General features: G+C 39.0%; 1 protein-coding gene across 1 annotated transcript in view; it reads left to right on the top strand.

Annotated features, from left to right (window-relative positions):
• LOC128298805 (uncharacterized) overlaps nt 1-9,207 on the top strand; it is a 210,466-nt gene extending 201,259 nt beyond the window's left edge. Inside the window, exons 8-12 of the mRNA XM_053034595.1 lie at nt 66-194; nt 264-474; nt 557-649; nt 8,670-8,813; nt 8,895-9,207. Coding sequence (XP_052890555.1) covers nt 66-194; nt 264-474; nt 557-649; nt 8,670-8,813; nt 8,895-9,043 — 726 coding nt within the window. The 3' untranslated portion in view covers nt 9,044-9,207. The remainder of the gene's footprint in view (nt 1-65; nt 195-263; nt 475-556; nt 650-8,669; nt 8,814-8,894) is intronic.
• The last annotated feature ends 7,721 nt before the right edge of the window (nt 9,208-16,928 follow it).

Genomic DNA, 16,928 nt, shown 5'->3' with positions numbered 1-16,928 from the left:
ATCTGTATCGTGTCTGTATGTAATGCATCTAACATACAATTATATCCCTTCAATATATTGTACAGATCCACAAGATTCTCACCAACTCACCCGCGGATCGGGACGGGCGGTTGAAGAAGGGCGATCGTATCCTTTCGATCAATGGTCTCAGCATGCGAGGCCTCACCCATCGCGAGTCACTCAGCGTACTTAAGGTGAGTTAACCACACAGATTTGCGAAGGTTGAGCCTTGACTAACCATAGCTTTTTGCCATTTCTTATAGACACCACGACCAGAAGTGGTCATGGTTATCACACGATCCAAATCGCTCGTGCTCGATACGCTAACGAAGCTAAAGCGACCCTCGATGGGGTCGCTTAGCTCGCTGGCGGAGAAGAGTGAAATCGCTACGGAATACGAACGCAAGCTTAAGATCCAACATAAAGCGTCCCGTTCGTTGGATCTCGATCACCTGGATGTGGCATCGAATGAAGGTAAGCATTGCGCTGATTCCGCTGGCTGCAAGGATGCAATAGTCAACACTTACCCTGTGCGTCTTTATGTATTTAATTGCAGCTGAAAGTGTATTCGATGGTACCGCATCCGAGGATGGTCTGCTGTCGGCAGATGATGTGTCCAAATGTTCCTCTAGCAATGCTACTGACAATGGTACGTAATTACTTTGCAGGAATCATGTGCCATTGCGGATCTTTTTCGGTTGACTATCATCCCAATGAAATTTGATATTAGATAACAATGTTAAGAAATATCAAAGAAAAGGTTGAGGAAATTATAAGTTTACATAGAAAATGTTTGCATGTTCAGGTAAAAAGTGTGTAATAGACCTCAGAACAGACAAGGATAAGGCTTGCGAGCGGGATAATACAATTCTGTCTGTAACGATCGGAAGTCAGATCTGTGTGGACCTCCAGATGGAGCTGGGATGACGGGTGTGGAGCTTCCACCATTCGCTTTCACCATTTCAGAGGCTCTCCAGGTAACTTCTGCACTCAGGTTAGAGCGTAAAAAGACACTGACTGTGGCATAACTGCAGTTGAAGTGACGATACGGCTCGTCGGAAGCGACGTTCTCGGCTAGAACAGGGCATTCAACTCCTAAACGAGTGGCTCCTCCTCCACGTGGCTACCCAAAGTAGTACTTGCACAGGACGAAGGTTGGGAAATGGGAGTAGCATAGCTTGAATATTCAGAAATTTTTCTAAATTAGGATTCCTAAGAACCCAAATAAAAACAAAATGTTGTCATTAATGATATCTCGTTCGCGAAGATGACGCGGATACAGGTGTGGAACATGATGAAGAAGCTGCCGAGAGGAGGCGTACGCATTACGCTCAAGTGAACAAATCCTTAATAGCGGCCTGCCGCAATAAACTCCTGCATTTATCTTGTACAGACAAGATACGCAAAGAAAAACTAGTATATAGATGCTTTGTCGACTGTGTCGCTGCAATGTAGCATATTCCAAAACACAAGAATCTTAATTATTATCTATAGAGAATGTTTCAGAATATTAGTTATATCGGCCCGGTTACACGGCTACGCCAGAGAACTATGCAGTGTACTAAAACGTTTTCTTCTTTATTGGCACGTCATCCCCAGGTCCTATGTCTACCATATCTGTTTGTTTTTACTTTATTTATCCGTACCCGGATAGCCAGTTCTGCATACGGGAGATTGGTCCGGATGGGGATTTTCCTTAGTTCACAGTCTTGTGAAGTCCGGCGCCGCCACCAATGCACTACCTTCTATGCTCAAACTTCTATGTTCCCTATTACTTTAAAATATTCATGTATTCTATATCTTCAATGAGATTTTCGACCTCAAGAATTTTAAGTTTTTTCATCTTTCTGTAAATTATCACACCGCTAGATGCTAGAATAGAATCTAGGCTTGTTTTCACTTCCGTGCATGTTTCGGTACAGTATTGTGGTGGAGTATTGTGTTTCGATTGTCACAATTTTTGCAAGTTTGCAAGCCGATAATGATGTTACATTGGCATTGTCATAGAATATGAATAAAATCATATTGCAATCATTCTCTCTCTCTCTCTCTTCCGCTTGATATTTGATACCTCATGGTTCTTGGAATAGCATTTTTGACCTTCTTTATATTTACTTAATCGATGCTGGATTGTAGGTCCAGCTTATGGATCTAATATTTTCGGAAAACTGGAGTGAAATACGTACAAATCCCTGAGAAACTGTAAAAAACTTTATGATATCCCCGGGTAGAAGACTGTTCTAACTACATTGTTGTAATCCCGGTAACATTGGCAACGATTTTAGACTGAAATTGTTCTAAAACCCACACGTTTTAATGATATCGTCATCGCTTGAAACTGTACCCAATGTATATACTATATAGATCAATGCATACCACAGTTCTAATTTGTCGTTTTGAGCTTGATTGGATATTTAGATGAAAAAGTGTTTACAAAAATTAACTAACAAAATACGCACAATACATAGCTAGTGTGACGGATTCAACAACTTGAAGGCCATGAGTGGCATAGTAATTGGCGCCCACCAGTTGAGGGATGCTCGTTAACCCTCAAGGGACCCCTTTTCTATCTTACCTTACTCGAATAGAGGCAAATTTTACACTTTATCTTGCCCCCCTTGACGACGGAGCCTTAAGCGACCCAACATCGAATGCCGTAGAATCCGCCAATGGTTGTTGGTAACGTTGTCACTTGAAGTTCGGACTTCTAAATGACCGATTAGTCCGTTCTTCGGACGATTCGCCTCTAAGTAGCAACGTAGGATGAAAAACATTTTTTCATCTAACTGTTGAAAACGTTCCCAAGGTCAATTTGTCAATTTAGTCTATATGCATCTACCTGTATACTATAAAAACTTTAACTGTACCTTTGGTGAGAAAATCAAAGAAGGCGTTGTAGTAATATTAAATCGAAATTGCTCGTATATCGTAAAAAATGGTTTTCCTTAGCGCATACAAATATATATATATATATATATATATATATATATATAATTATAATGTAACATCATCATCATCATTATCAACACCGCTAGTACACAACTAGACTTTATAAACTTCAATAGAATAAACACTACAGGTTGGCAGCACGGCTGCGTTGAGGGGTCAACGCATAACGTGAAGCGAACCTCTCTCTTTGTGCCTAACCTTTGTCGCGTACACATGTGCTTACTTTATTTATGTATAATTGGCGCAGCCGGTAGTCGTTTGGTTTTAAAACGGAAGTAAAACAGTGCAAGTGAAGAGAAGTGAAAATCTCACAATAAGTGTATCCGGAATTTGTTCCGTCTCCTAGCGATTTTTCAAAACTAGGGCGATTTGTGATACCGCCGCTCCGTATCCAGACGTCAACGACCTCACGCACATATTACAAGTGTACCACGAGGTAAGGTGAACTTTTATTAACGCTTTTTATGAGCGTACAAAAGTGAACAAAGAGCCGAACAGATCAACTGTTCGCTCCTTATGTGGAGAAAAAACAAGTCAGAAGCGACTATTTCCGACAATTCTTCAGAAGAATTATCTCTGGGATCATTGTCATACGAGCCAATTACTCTACTCTTCGAAAACCTTACGCTAGATAGCAAAATGGCAGATGTAAAAGAGCTTACCGAACAGATAAAAAACCTGACTGGTGTGATTTGCCAGATAGGTGAAAAATTAGAACAACATGAGGTGTTGTTAAATAACATCACACCTGCTCTAAATACAGATCCCCCTAGGACAAATTCAGCACAATTTAGTGATTTCGGAAGCATGTTTAAAATTCCAGATCCTATTAAAATGCTGCCTGTATTCAATGGTAATAAAAAACAATTACCTTGTTGGTTAAATACAGCAGAAGAAACGCTTGGCATTTTTGAAAATGTTGTGCCACCACACATTTTTCGAATGTATTTCACCGCTGTAGTTAATAAAATAGAAGGATACGCGAAGGACATATTGTGCGTGAATGGAAACCCCTCGAACTTTAGCGAAATTCGAGAAATACTGACCGAAGCATTGGGTGATAAGAAAGAACTTTCATCATACAATTGTCAATTGTGGCATAATCGCATGGAAGGTAGTATTGAGGAACACTATAAAAAAACAAAGCAAATTGTGTTCAATATAAAATCCTTAGCAAAACAAAATGCAAAGTACAACGCTCACTGGGACACAATAAATGAGTTTATAGACGAATACAGTCTAGCGGCGTACATAAGTGGATTAAAAACTCCGTATTTTGGGTACGCACAAGCTGCTCGCCCTAAAAGTATTGAGGAAGCACATGCTTTCCTCTGTAAATTTACTTCTAAAGAAAGTAATAGGAATTTTCATACAACTACAGGTCCAATCAGGGCCAATAACACTTCAAGTGATAAAACGATAAAAGCACATGGTTTACCAAACTTCAAATCTAGAATGGATACAAACAAAACAGAACCAATGGAAGTTGAATCAACTAAGAGCAGATTAACTCGTAACAAAGGAATACTTCATAACAATGAAATAATTTCCAACTCAGAAGATGAAGAACTGTTAGTAAATTTTTGGGAGGGTCACGAGAATCCCGAACCAAATTAGTTAATTACATTCCATACATCGAGTGCAAAAATACGATATCTGGTAAAATTATAAAATTACTGATAGATTCAGGTGCAAACAAAAACCTCTTGAGACCAGGTATCATTAAAATGAACCTAAAATCATATACATCAGAGATAAACAACATCAATGGTTCATTCAAAATCAATAAGGAGGGTAAAGCAAACTTACTAGGAAATAACTTACCTACACAGACATATCACGAATTACAGTTCCATAAATTTTTTGATGGACTTATTGGGGCCGAATACATGGCAGAAACAGGAGCAAAAATTGATTTTAAAAATGAGAAAATTTTTTTCAGAGATTGTGCTTTCTCGTTTCATAAATACCATCCTCCAGATCATGTGTACCACCACATTGTAACCATTAATACACTATGTAATGGTGATTGGTTCGTTCCATGCCATCAAAAGCTGACTGATGGAATAATAATTGAACCAGGATTATATCGTTCAAGAAAAAATAAATCGGTTATTAGAATAATCAGCAAATCATCAAAACCCCCCCATGATTTAGGTCGCTTTGGTTTGAACGTCAACAATTTCGAAACGATATCTGCAATCCCTCTGAGTTCAAAGGAAAAACTTGAATTGAAAGATATTAGAAAAATTATACGCTCTGATCACTTATCAGAGCTTGAAATAGTCGAACTTTTGAAAATAATACATGAAAATCAAGAAGTATTGTTACGAACAAATGAAAACTTAACAGCATCTAATGTAGTAAAACATAAAATCATAACAAAAGATGGAGAACCCACATACACAAAGAGCTATAGATACCCACATCATTTGAAACCCGATGTAGAAGAACAAATTAAAGAAATGTTAGATAGTGGCATAATTTCCCCATCTTGTAGTCCATACTCATCCCCCATATGGGTGGTGCCCAAAAAAATGGATGCCTCAGGAATAAAAAAAGTTAGAGTAGTAATAGACTACCGTAAATTGAACGATAAAACGATTAACGACAAATATCCCATGCCGCAAATTGAAGAAATTTTAGACAACCTGGGAAAATCGACGTATTTTTCCACTTTAGATTTAAAATCAGGGTTTCATCAAATCGAGATGGACCCTGCACATCGGGAAAAAACAGCCTTCAGTACCACGAATGGACATTATGAATTTAATAGAATGCCATTCGGGCTTAAAAACGCTCCAGCTACCTTTCAGCGAGCAATGAATAGCGTGCTGAACGAACTAATAGGGAATATTTGCTTCGTTTACTTAGATGACATAATTGTAATTGGTAAAGACCTACCGACTCATTTGAAAAATTTATCGAAAGTCCTACAACGTTTAGCTAAGTTCAACCTAAAAATTCAGTTAGACAAATGCGAATTTTTACGAAGGGAAACAGAATTTCTAGGGCATGTAATAACATGCGAAGGTATCAAACCAAACCCGGATAAGATAAAAAAAATACTGGATTGGAAAATTCCAACAACTAAAAAGGAAATTAAACAATTCCTCGGTTTAGCAGGGTACTACCGAAGATTTATTAGGGACTTTTCTAAAATCACCAAACCTCTAGCCAGGTATTTGAAAAAGGAATCAATAGTAGATTTTGAAAATGAAGAATATAAAAAATGTTTCGAAGAGCTTAAAATGATTATTTCATCAGACCAAGTATTAGCATACCCGGATTTCACACAAGCATTCATTTTGACGACAGATGCTAGTAATTTTGCCCTAGGAGCAGTTCTGTCTCAAATACAAGATGGAAAAGAAAAACCAATAGCATTCGGCAGTAGAACTCTAAACGAAACAGAAACAAGATACTCAACCACAGAGAAAGAAGCGTTGGCCATTGTATGGGCCGTGGAAAAGTACAAGCCTTACCTATACGGCAGTAAATTTACACTGATTACCGATCACAAACCACTAATATTCATTAAATCATCCAATAAGAATTCTAAAATATTGCGTTGGCGATTGGAATTAGAAAATTACGAGTACGATGTTAAATACAGAGAGGGGAAAACGAATGTCGTAGCTGATGCGCTTAGTAGAAAACAACCAGAACAAATTCAGTTCAATTACTTTGTTCACATTACAAAAAAGCCGATCAACTACTACCGAAATCAAATTATTTTCAAAATCTCAAATAACACAACACAGAACAACGCAACAGTTGTGAAGGAAAAGCCGTTCGCAAATTTCAATAGAGTTACTGTAACACAATGCGGCTTTAACGAGATTGACATAGTGAGACATTTAGAAAACTTTCACAACGGCAGACAAACTGCAATTAAGGTCCCAGAACCACTTACGCAAATGTTACAAGATGTGCTAAAAAACAATTTCGCGGTTAAAGGTCACTTCGTAATGACAAAAACGGTAGTTGAGGATGTAATAGATCAAGAAAGACAAGACCTTCTGATATCGATCGAACACAATAGAGCTCATCGTGGGATTTCGGAAGTTGAACAGAAGCTCAGGCGTGCTTATTTTTTCCCAAACATGCAAAAGCAAGTAAAGCAATTTATTAATGGTTGTGAAACATGTAACGTGCATAAATATGAACGCAAACCATACAACATAAAAATATCTCCCCGACCAGTGACAAGTAAACCGTTGGAAAGAATACACATGGACATTTATATAATTAATAATCACAGTTTTTTGTCACTAATTGACTCTTTCTCAAAACATTTACAAATGCTGCACATCAAAAACAAAAACATAATACAAGTTCAGAGAAAGCTAAATCATTATTTCGCTCAGTATGGTATACCAAAAGAAATAATCACCGATCAGGAAACAACCTTTCGATCCACGCAACTAAGAAACTATTTAGCATCGATGAGTATCGCATTGAAATACGCCTCATGCTCAGAATCTAACGGTCAAATAGAGAAGACACATTGTACAATAACGGAAATCTACAATACGAACAAACACAAATATGAACGATGCGATACAAAATCAATTGTAAGAATAGCAGTTGCATTATATAACGATACTATTCATTCAGCTACTAAGTTTACACCTAACGAGCTAACGTTTAATCAGATAAACCATAACCCGGCACAAATATTGGAAAATTCAAACGAACTCTTTTTGGAGGCAAAAAGAAATTTAGACACCACGGTAAAACGACAGTTAATTGAAAATGTGAATAAAAAAGCAGCTCCAGCTTTAAACGAAGAAACAGAAGTTTTCGTAATCCCAAATATCAGGACGAAAACACAACCACGGGCAAATAAAACAAAAGCAAAAAACATTAAGGAAAAGACATTTGAAAATATAAGAGGAATCAAGCGTCATAAATGCAAAATCAAAAGATTAAAAGGCTGATGGAAACAGGTGAATTTTGGTGAATTTTCTTTTTTTAGTTAGGGTATAGATAGGATTAATATTAAGATTTAAATATTGTAACGTTATATGAAAAAAAAGAAGAAAAAAAAACAAAAACGCACATAAGAGACGACCGAGGACGTTCGTCTTCTCCCCCGGTGGAGAAATTATAATGTAACATCATCATCATCATTATCAACACCGCTAGTACACAACTAGACTTTATAAACTTCAATAGAATAAACACTACAGGTTGGCAGCACGGCTGCGTTGAGGGGTCAACGCATAACGTGAAGCGAACCTCTCTCTTTGTGCCTAACCTTTGTCGCGTACACATGTGCTTACTTTATTTATGTATAATTATATATATATATATATATATATATATATATATATATATATATATATATATATATATATATATATATATATATATATATATATATATAAGAGAAAAGTAAAATCCTTGTAACGTTCATTGCATACCTCTAGGCCGTTTTCTCGAAATCGTTCTTTTTTAATTGTCAGAATCAGCTACTAATACTACTACTAAACTAATGTTAGGCAGGCATTTGGAGGATACCAGCAGTAAGTTAAGTTTAAATATAGGCATTCCAAGATTTCCTGTCGCTTGCAGATGTTTTAGTTCTGGTACTAGAGAGAGCACTTCCTTGTAATGTGTGCGGATATCCTTCTTTAGCATCACATTGAATAGAAGTTACCCACACCAGTATCAGTAAAAAAAACCCTAATCGTTGTTTCCTTTGTACCCTACAGCTTCCTTTTCCACCACGGATGTCTCGGAAGGCTGTCGCATGGTTGAAATCAACAAGGACGGTGCCGGTCTTGGGTTCTCCATCGAGGGTGGTTACGATTCACCAACCGGCAACAAGCCTTTGATAATCAAGAAGATCTTCATGGGTAAGTGTTTTTAAGGTGGGGAAGGAAACATGCGGTCCCTCTCACTGACGTCCTTTCCATTTGATTCCCTTCTTATTGCAGGTGGTGCCGCCGAAAAATCCGGCCTGTTACGTGCCGGCGAAGAGATTGTTGCCATTAATGATATCTCGATCGCGAAGATGACGCGGATACAGGTGTGGAACATGATGAAGAAGCTGCCGAACGGAGGCGTACGCATTACGCTCAAGTGAACAAAAACAGCCATCCTGCCTCGGGCGGTGAAGGAGTGTGTGGACAGTGTGTGAAGACATGTCCACCAAGCGGATTACTAACTAAACCCTTGTACACAGCTTATTTTATTTACTATACTCGTGCGCTGATTGTAGTTGCATACTGCGCATATCCTTATACATATGCATACATATACGTATATATATATATATATATATATATATATATATATATATATATATATATATATATATATATATATATATATATATATATATATATATATATATATATATATATATATATATATATATATATATATATATATATATATATCTACTCTTAATTTTATTTGTAAACTTAAACGAAATGCTTGTTATGTTTTGTTTTTATTCTCTCTTTTCTTGCTTCTTTTTAACCCCCAAAATATGATTAAAATAACGGAGAACTAATACACACGCAGGCTTAAGAAACGGAACAAAGAGGTAAAGTCAATCATTGTCCACGTCATGATGCATTTAAACGCAGGTTGTAACCTTTCAAACGAAGGTTTAACGCATACGGAAATTGCATAATGTACTCGCACACAAAAGGAACGCGCAGTATTTGAAAGGCGCCAGAAAAGGGGCGAGTAGATGCTGTGAATTGTTTTTCCTCATCGCAAAAATAGCATTGTTGAGATCTTATAAAAAAGAAGAAAAGCCCTTCCATACTAACCAGTATGCACAGTTTATAAATGTGCCGTTTAATTTTTGTTTCCATGTAATAGTGTAAATTCAATCAAAAAAAAAAAACAGCGAAAAAAGAAAAAGGAACATACTGACTAACGTTACACTGATTATAATTTAAATCGCGTTAGGTTATTAAAGGGAGAACCATAAACTCCAACAAGTGATTAGATCATGTGGTGACCATAAGTCTGCACCATCCAAATTTCTTGCCCTTTTGTTTTTTGTTTTAGTGCCGTTCGCTTTCTGTTCCTGTTTAGTTTATTAGCAAACATACACTGACACACACAAACACTTATAAGGATACAAGTGAAAAAGAAGAAAAAATCTTACTATCAAGAAATCAGTCCACACACACACACAAACATTGTTGTGTACTAGGAACTAGTTTTAATGTTTTTTTTTAATAGCTTCTTTTCATCGGAAAAAGTAAGTCGCACACAAAACGCTCCACTTCATCGAGGAACGATGAAGCGGATTGCGCCGGAAAGTCTTTTTTGTGTGCTTGTGTCAGTGCGTGGTGTGTCACAATATTTTTTTAATCGTATTGCATATGACCTAATTAATCTATTTGTAGATACATATATGGTATTCAATAAAGGAAAATCAGTTACATTGATTAATGTCTTTTTTTAATTCCTTTCTTGGGTGGTATAAGATAGACAGTAAGCAGTGGAGAATCAATCCCCTTGGAGGCCCAGGGCGGAATTATAGTTGGGGCATCTAATTTTAAAAACGATGAAGAAGGGGGGGGGGGGAGGAGGGCATCGAGGCCCTTGAAATGATCTGCAACCACATTTGTCCACTTTTCCTATGATAGTCCCGGTGCAAGAATCGGTTCCTGTCGCGCGTCGATCGATCGATCCGCAAAACATCTTTCGTACGGATTGTCCTTGGACCATCATTGCGGGCGGATCCTTCATCTCGCTCAAACTTTCCGCCGGCTGATACGAAATTCCATACAAACCATACATACTTTGTTGTAAAGGCAAGAGTGTTATATAAAAACAAACAAACAAACAAATAAAGCAATGCAAATTAATTATTGTCTTTCGACTCTTAAATTCGCGATTTTCGTTTCGCAACAAGCACCATCCGAAAGTATTTATATTGATAAAACAATACGTAAGTATAATGGGTGTGTATTATTTGATAAACGTGGTTATTTTTGAACATTCTGTTTTAAGAACTCTATCCGCACCATGTCGATCGTTCCACGCACATTATTTTCGTGTCTTGCGCATGCGTTTAAATCTCCACCAGTCGATGAAAAAATGCGTATCCGAAATTCCATACAAAACCGGCTGCTTTCAGATTTCCTACACCAAGAGAGCATCCAAAACAGGAGGTAAAATGTATGTCCCTGCAGCGTGCATATAGCTGAACCGCTCACGCGTGTTATCATTGCCGGTGATAGAAGAGGTTCTCACACGTTGGCTATTATTGCAGGGTTTGGGGACTATATTGACATGTTCAGCGTGACGTTGTTTGGCTCGTTTGGAATCTCATATAATCGTCTCAAATATCTCATATAAAATAATATAATATAATCATTGGCAAGTTATCGTTGCCAGCAACAACATTTGACGGTCATTCGATAGCTCTACCGAACTTGTTAACGCATATAGCTTTTTCCGAACAAAGCAACACCGAGCTGGACTCGTCAATACATACGACGCCAACCCTGCAACGCACACCATCGCTCTCTTCAAGATGAAGAATCCCCTCTCTCATTCGCATAACTCTCTTATCACGTGGGAGTCTTATCAGGCGGTGCTCGCATTTAGCAACGGCAGCCGATCTCGCTCTTACCATTCGAGCGATACGATCGCCGTGAGTGGCTATGTGTAGCGTGTGTGATCTGTATCCACATTTTACTCAGGCGAGGGGAACTGTTTGCTCTTCGGTATGATCGCCTTGAGTGGTTTTGTGTAGCGTGGGTATGCACAACTGAGATAATCAGCTGCGTACCGTCGGCTGATACGAAATTCCATACAAAACCGGCTGCTTTCGGATATCCGACACCAAGAGAGCATCCAAAACAGGAGCTGACATCAATTCCCCTCCAGTATGCATATTGCTGATCCGCTCTCACGTGTTATCATTGCGCGTGATAGAAGAGTTTCTCATACGTTGGCTATTATTGCAGGGTTTTTGGGGACTATATTGACATGTTCAGCGTGACGTTGTTTGGCTCGTTTGGAATCTCATATAATCGTCTCAAATATCTCATATAAAATAATATAACATAGTCATTGGCAAGTTATCGTTGCCAGCAACAACATTTGACGGTCATTCGATAGCTCTACCGAACTTGTCAACACATATAGCTTTTCCCGAATAAAGCAACACCGAGCTGGACTCGTCAATACATACGACGCCAACCCTGCAACGCACACCATCGCTCTCTTCAAGGTAACGAATCCCCTCTCTCATTCGCGTAACTCTCTTATCGCTTGGGAGTCTTATCACGCGGTGCTCGCATTTAGCAAAGGCAGCCGATCTCGCTCTCACCATTCGAGCGATACGATCGCCGTGTGTGGCTATGTGTAGCGTGTGTGATCTGTATCCACATTTTACTCAGGCGAGGGGAACTGTTTGCTCTTCGGTATGATCGCCTTGTGTGGTTTTATGTAGCGTGTGTATGCACAACTGAGATAATCAGCTGCGTACCGTCGGCTGATACGAAATTCCATACAAAACCGGCTGCTTTCAGATTTTCGACACCAAGAGAGCATCCAAAACAGGAGCTGACATAAATTCCCCTCCAGTATGCATATTGCTGATCCGCTCTCACGTGTTATCATTGCGCGTGATAGAAGAGTTTCTCACACGTTGGCTATTATTGCAGGGTTTTTGGGGACTATATTGACATGTCCAGCGTGACGTTGTTTGGCTCATTTGGAATCTCTTATAATCGTCTAAAAAAAGCCAGAAATGGTAGGCTTTAATATCCTGAGGATGTCGTGCCGATAAAGAAGAAAGAGTTTGAGTACACTCCCAAGCAGCCTAAAGCAGCACGAGGCGCTGCATTATAGCTATATTTGCTTCACATGCTACTTTTAACGCTAAAGTTTCGCAGAGCGCTATTTTAGCGACATTGTAGCGATTTTCGCTGCTGTAAAAGTTATGCTGCAAGAAACCTCTCATGCAGCGCTCTTATAGCCAATTGTAAGCCAATGTCGTGAAGTCTAACAGTTTCGCTGCAAACAACCTCTCCTGCAGCGGTTTTGCAGCGATTCACGTTGACTGAAAAAGTTTCGCTGCAAGCAACCTCTCCTGCAGCGGTTTTGCAGCGATTTTGCGGCAAATCGCCTTAATACACACAGTATAAGTTCAAATATAGGTGTGTGTATGTCATTTGCCATCTACATTTTGGTACGTGAGGTTTGTTCTTGGAGAATTTAGTTGTGATAAAGCAAACATAGTGAAATGAATGCAAAAAGGTTGCGGAAGTCTGGTGTGTTATACCGAAAAAGAGATATGTACATGAAAAAAAAGACCTCAAAAGAAAGAGGCACCACAAATTCCAACTGGAAGCATCGAGGAGCCCGGAAACAGAACCATAGAAGAAACAGAACCATATCCAAATAGTGAAGCAAATTGTCACGTTCCTAATGTAATAACAGCAAACGAATCAGGAAGTGATGAGGAGGAAAGCAGCATGTCAACGAAACATTCAAATTTTAAGGACATGGACATACAAACATGTTTAGCTATTTAGCGATAAATAGAGCGCTTCAATACATGCGCTGCATATTGCCGAAATGTAGCGCTCATGCAGCTAATCTGTAAAGCTTTACGATAGCTGCAGCTGTTTCACGGATTGGCTGCATGAGCGCTACATTTCGGCAACGAGGCAGCGCTGCATTTCGACTGTTTCGCTTCGCTCTCGTACATCGTATTGAAGCGCTCTTTTTATCGCTAAGTAGCGCTGCATGTTGCTTTAGGTTGCTTGGGCTGCATACACTTTTCTTGCGTAGTCGTGTAACCGGGCCGATATAGCTAGTCAATAGTATATACCCAAGGATATATAAAATCCAAGGATATTTTCGATCAAATTGTTTCCTTTTTAATTAGATTTTGTGCTATAAATTAACTCTGCTGCTAAATTTCCAAAACTCGCACAAACGGCACAAATTGTTTGGGGCCCCCAACACGGCAAGGCCCTAGGCGACCGCCTACTCTGCCTACCGTTTGATCCACCGCTGACACTAAGAACACTTACCATTCTCCTTCTGTTAATTTGTGGTGAAAATTCCTTTTATTTTCAAATCAGTCGCCAAATAATGACAATTAACGCTTCGGCGATCAGCATACGAAATAATTAACGCTTGAAAAGTTGATGAATGTAAATAAATATTCTTTCAATTGTATCTGAAATTCATAATATTGATTTCCCTGTAAAAATGCTATTTTTACGATATTTTTCTTTATGATAAAGATACGGAATAAAAAATGATGGCTTAATGTAAACATAAAATTCTAGCGGTAGTGTTGTGTGAATAGTGTTCGTAGTGCATACGTACGAGCAGCGGCGGATCAAACGGTAGGCGGAGTAGGCGGTCGCCTAGGGCCTCGCCGTGTTGGGGGCCCCAAAAAAAAAATGTGTGTACCTGTTGTATACATAGGCCCATTCTCTATGCTAGAGGGGCCCCGAAGTGTTCCACAAGAGGCCCCTGGTGAAATCTAAAGTTGGGACAAAATGCCCCGGAATCGGTCAGTTTTGTTACTTGTGATACCAAGCGAGCATCCACAAGTGTAAGTAACACTTCTCACCAAACATTTAATACAGCGTTTTTTTTTCTCGCATAATGGCATTAATCACGTCTGCCTGTCGATGTCACATTCCTATCAAACGCATTAGAGTGTTTTGCCATCTGCAACAGCGGTATTGATAAAGCGGATAGTTAAAAGCGGGGCTGAAAGCATGAAAGGAGTCACGGTTCACTTGCTTACAGCAAAATGCTTACAGCAATTGCAAGCGCGAGCCAAGCATTGCAATGGTCGATCAGTATCGCTAAAGGAAAACCAACTGGTGATCGTCAAAGAAGACAACATACATCCTACCTTATGGGCAATGGGACGTATTATTCCAGTTCATCCTGGCAAGGACGGAACAGTTCGCGTAGTGTCGCTGCGCACAGCATCCGGTAAACACGTCGTACGCGCAGCAAACCGGTTGGTAATGTTAGCCAATCCAAATGTGCTCAGCAATTTGGATAAGAAGATTGGCACTGGCACTAAATAGCATGCAGCAACAAACCATGTTTACGTTTATTTACTTTCATAGTTGTCAGTGATAACAAGGCAAGGCACATACCCATATATACCCATAAATTCAATTTCTTTGGTTATCGGAATGTGAAAATTAAGGTTTATAAAAGAACATTCCTTTCACATTCCTGTCAAACGCATTAGAGTGTGGGGGAAAAGGGGAATATTTATGGAATATTTAAACGACATTCCATGACGACAAGAGATATAAATTATGCAAAATAACCGAACAATAAACCCTAAATAATGTCTTCAGAAAAAGTGGCACTCCATGTTTCCTACTCCAAGTAATTAAAAAAACTTACCTGCTGTACAGTTATGACACGCACTGTAGGAACTGCAAGGATAAAATGAGACGGAGGATTCTCGCCACAGTAGCTGAGCTATTTACTCTATCGATAACTCTCCCTTTTTTGATAATATGTGTAACTAATAGCCAATAGTAGAAGATCTCTCATTCTGATCATTGATCAATACCATCAAAGCGAATGATAACGTGAGTAAGCGATATCAATATATCATGTACAAACATGGCGGATCCTTGTGCGGATCAGATTGATGTTACCTCCTTTCGTGGATGCTCTCTTGGTATCAGCAATCACAAAACTGGTCGCTTCTGGCGGGTCCGATCGCATGCGCGGAGACTTCGACGAAAGCAAAAGCGCTTAAAAATAATATGCAATGACGACTGAGATGACAGCGTGCTCCTCTAGCTCTTGTAAGCTAGACACTAAACACTAACGGTGATTAATTCTTTCCATTTTGCTCTCTGTTGTCCCCCAACAAAGATTGTCATCAAGAAGAAGAATAACCATGTGGGAATTCAAGGACTGATATATGTGTGATATGTAATATGTGATATTAACATCTATTGTACTGTTCTTTATCCGTATCGTCGTATGTTGAGCGGTGTCCACGTCCTTCGGGCACCGGCACAGCTCAACTCGTTGGTATATTTATGCAAACTATATACTCAGTATAAAACCGCATGCAATTATGAGGCGCGATCAGCACCTGCTGGTGGCGACGCTTTCTTCTAAACGCTTTTACGTACATACGTGTTTATATGAAGTATTTTGTGGACAGTGTTTTTGTGTGTTTATCAAAAGTTTATTTAATAGTTTGATCTTCGGATTCGTGGTTGAGTTGAGTAAAGGGATCAACGGCGGATCAAACGGTAGACGGAGTAGGTGGTCGTCTAGGGCCTCGCCGTGTTGAAGGCCCCAAAAAATGTGGGTAGTAGTAAAAGGTGTATACATAGGCCCTCTCTCCTTATGCTAGAGGGGGCCCCAAAGGGTACGTTCAGGAGCCCCAGGTTATCCAGGAGAATTTTTTTTTTGAATACTAGATGTTAGAGTACAAGGATTTGAAATAGAGAGACGAACCCTTGCCGTCCGTTCGAGAAGCTTCGCGTAGGATCGTGATAGGCGAATGTTAATCTAGAAATGTTTGAAATACAATCTGCAATTGAACCTCAGCGAATATAGACGTGTCACGAGAATGAAAGAACTATCGGAAAGAGAATTGGTCCCCACACTAGATGTTAAGTATAGTTTAGAAGATATAAAGCCCAGTCGTTCTTCCGATAAAGAAAACAAAAACGCTCTTTGCTGCCGGAACAAATAACAATCTCGTCTACGAATAAAATTTGTTGATATTGTGATATGAGAGAGAATATCTTAAAATGTGTTAAATCTACAATTGATCTATTCTAGCTCATTACCTTATTTGTCATCATTGAATTCTCATCAAAAGCCATTAATGTGGAAGTAAGACGTATAAGTAATACTTCCACATGTATTCGAAATGTTCTTGTAATAAATTTTGTTAAATTGTTCGGTAATAAATGTTTGTCTTATTGTTATTATACATTCTTTATTCATTTTCCTTTAATGGGTAT

This window comes from Anopheles moucheti, chromosome 2 (genome assembly GCF_943734755.1).
Source record: "Anopheles moucheti chromosome 2, idAnoMoucSN_F20_07, whole genome shotgun sequence".
Classification (NCBI taxonomy): domain Eukaryota; kingdom Metazoa; phylum Arthropoda; class Insecta; order Diptera; family Culicidae; genus Anopheles; species Anopheles moucheti.
Note: the sequence above shows the minus strand (reverse complement) of the source record. Positions and strands in the feature narration are given on the sequence as shown.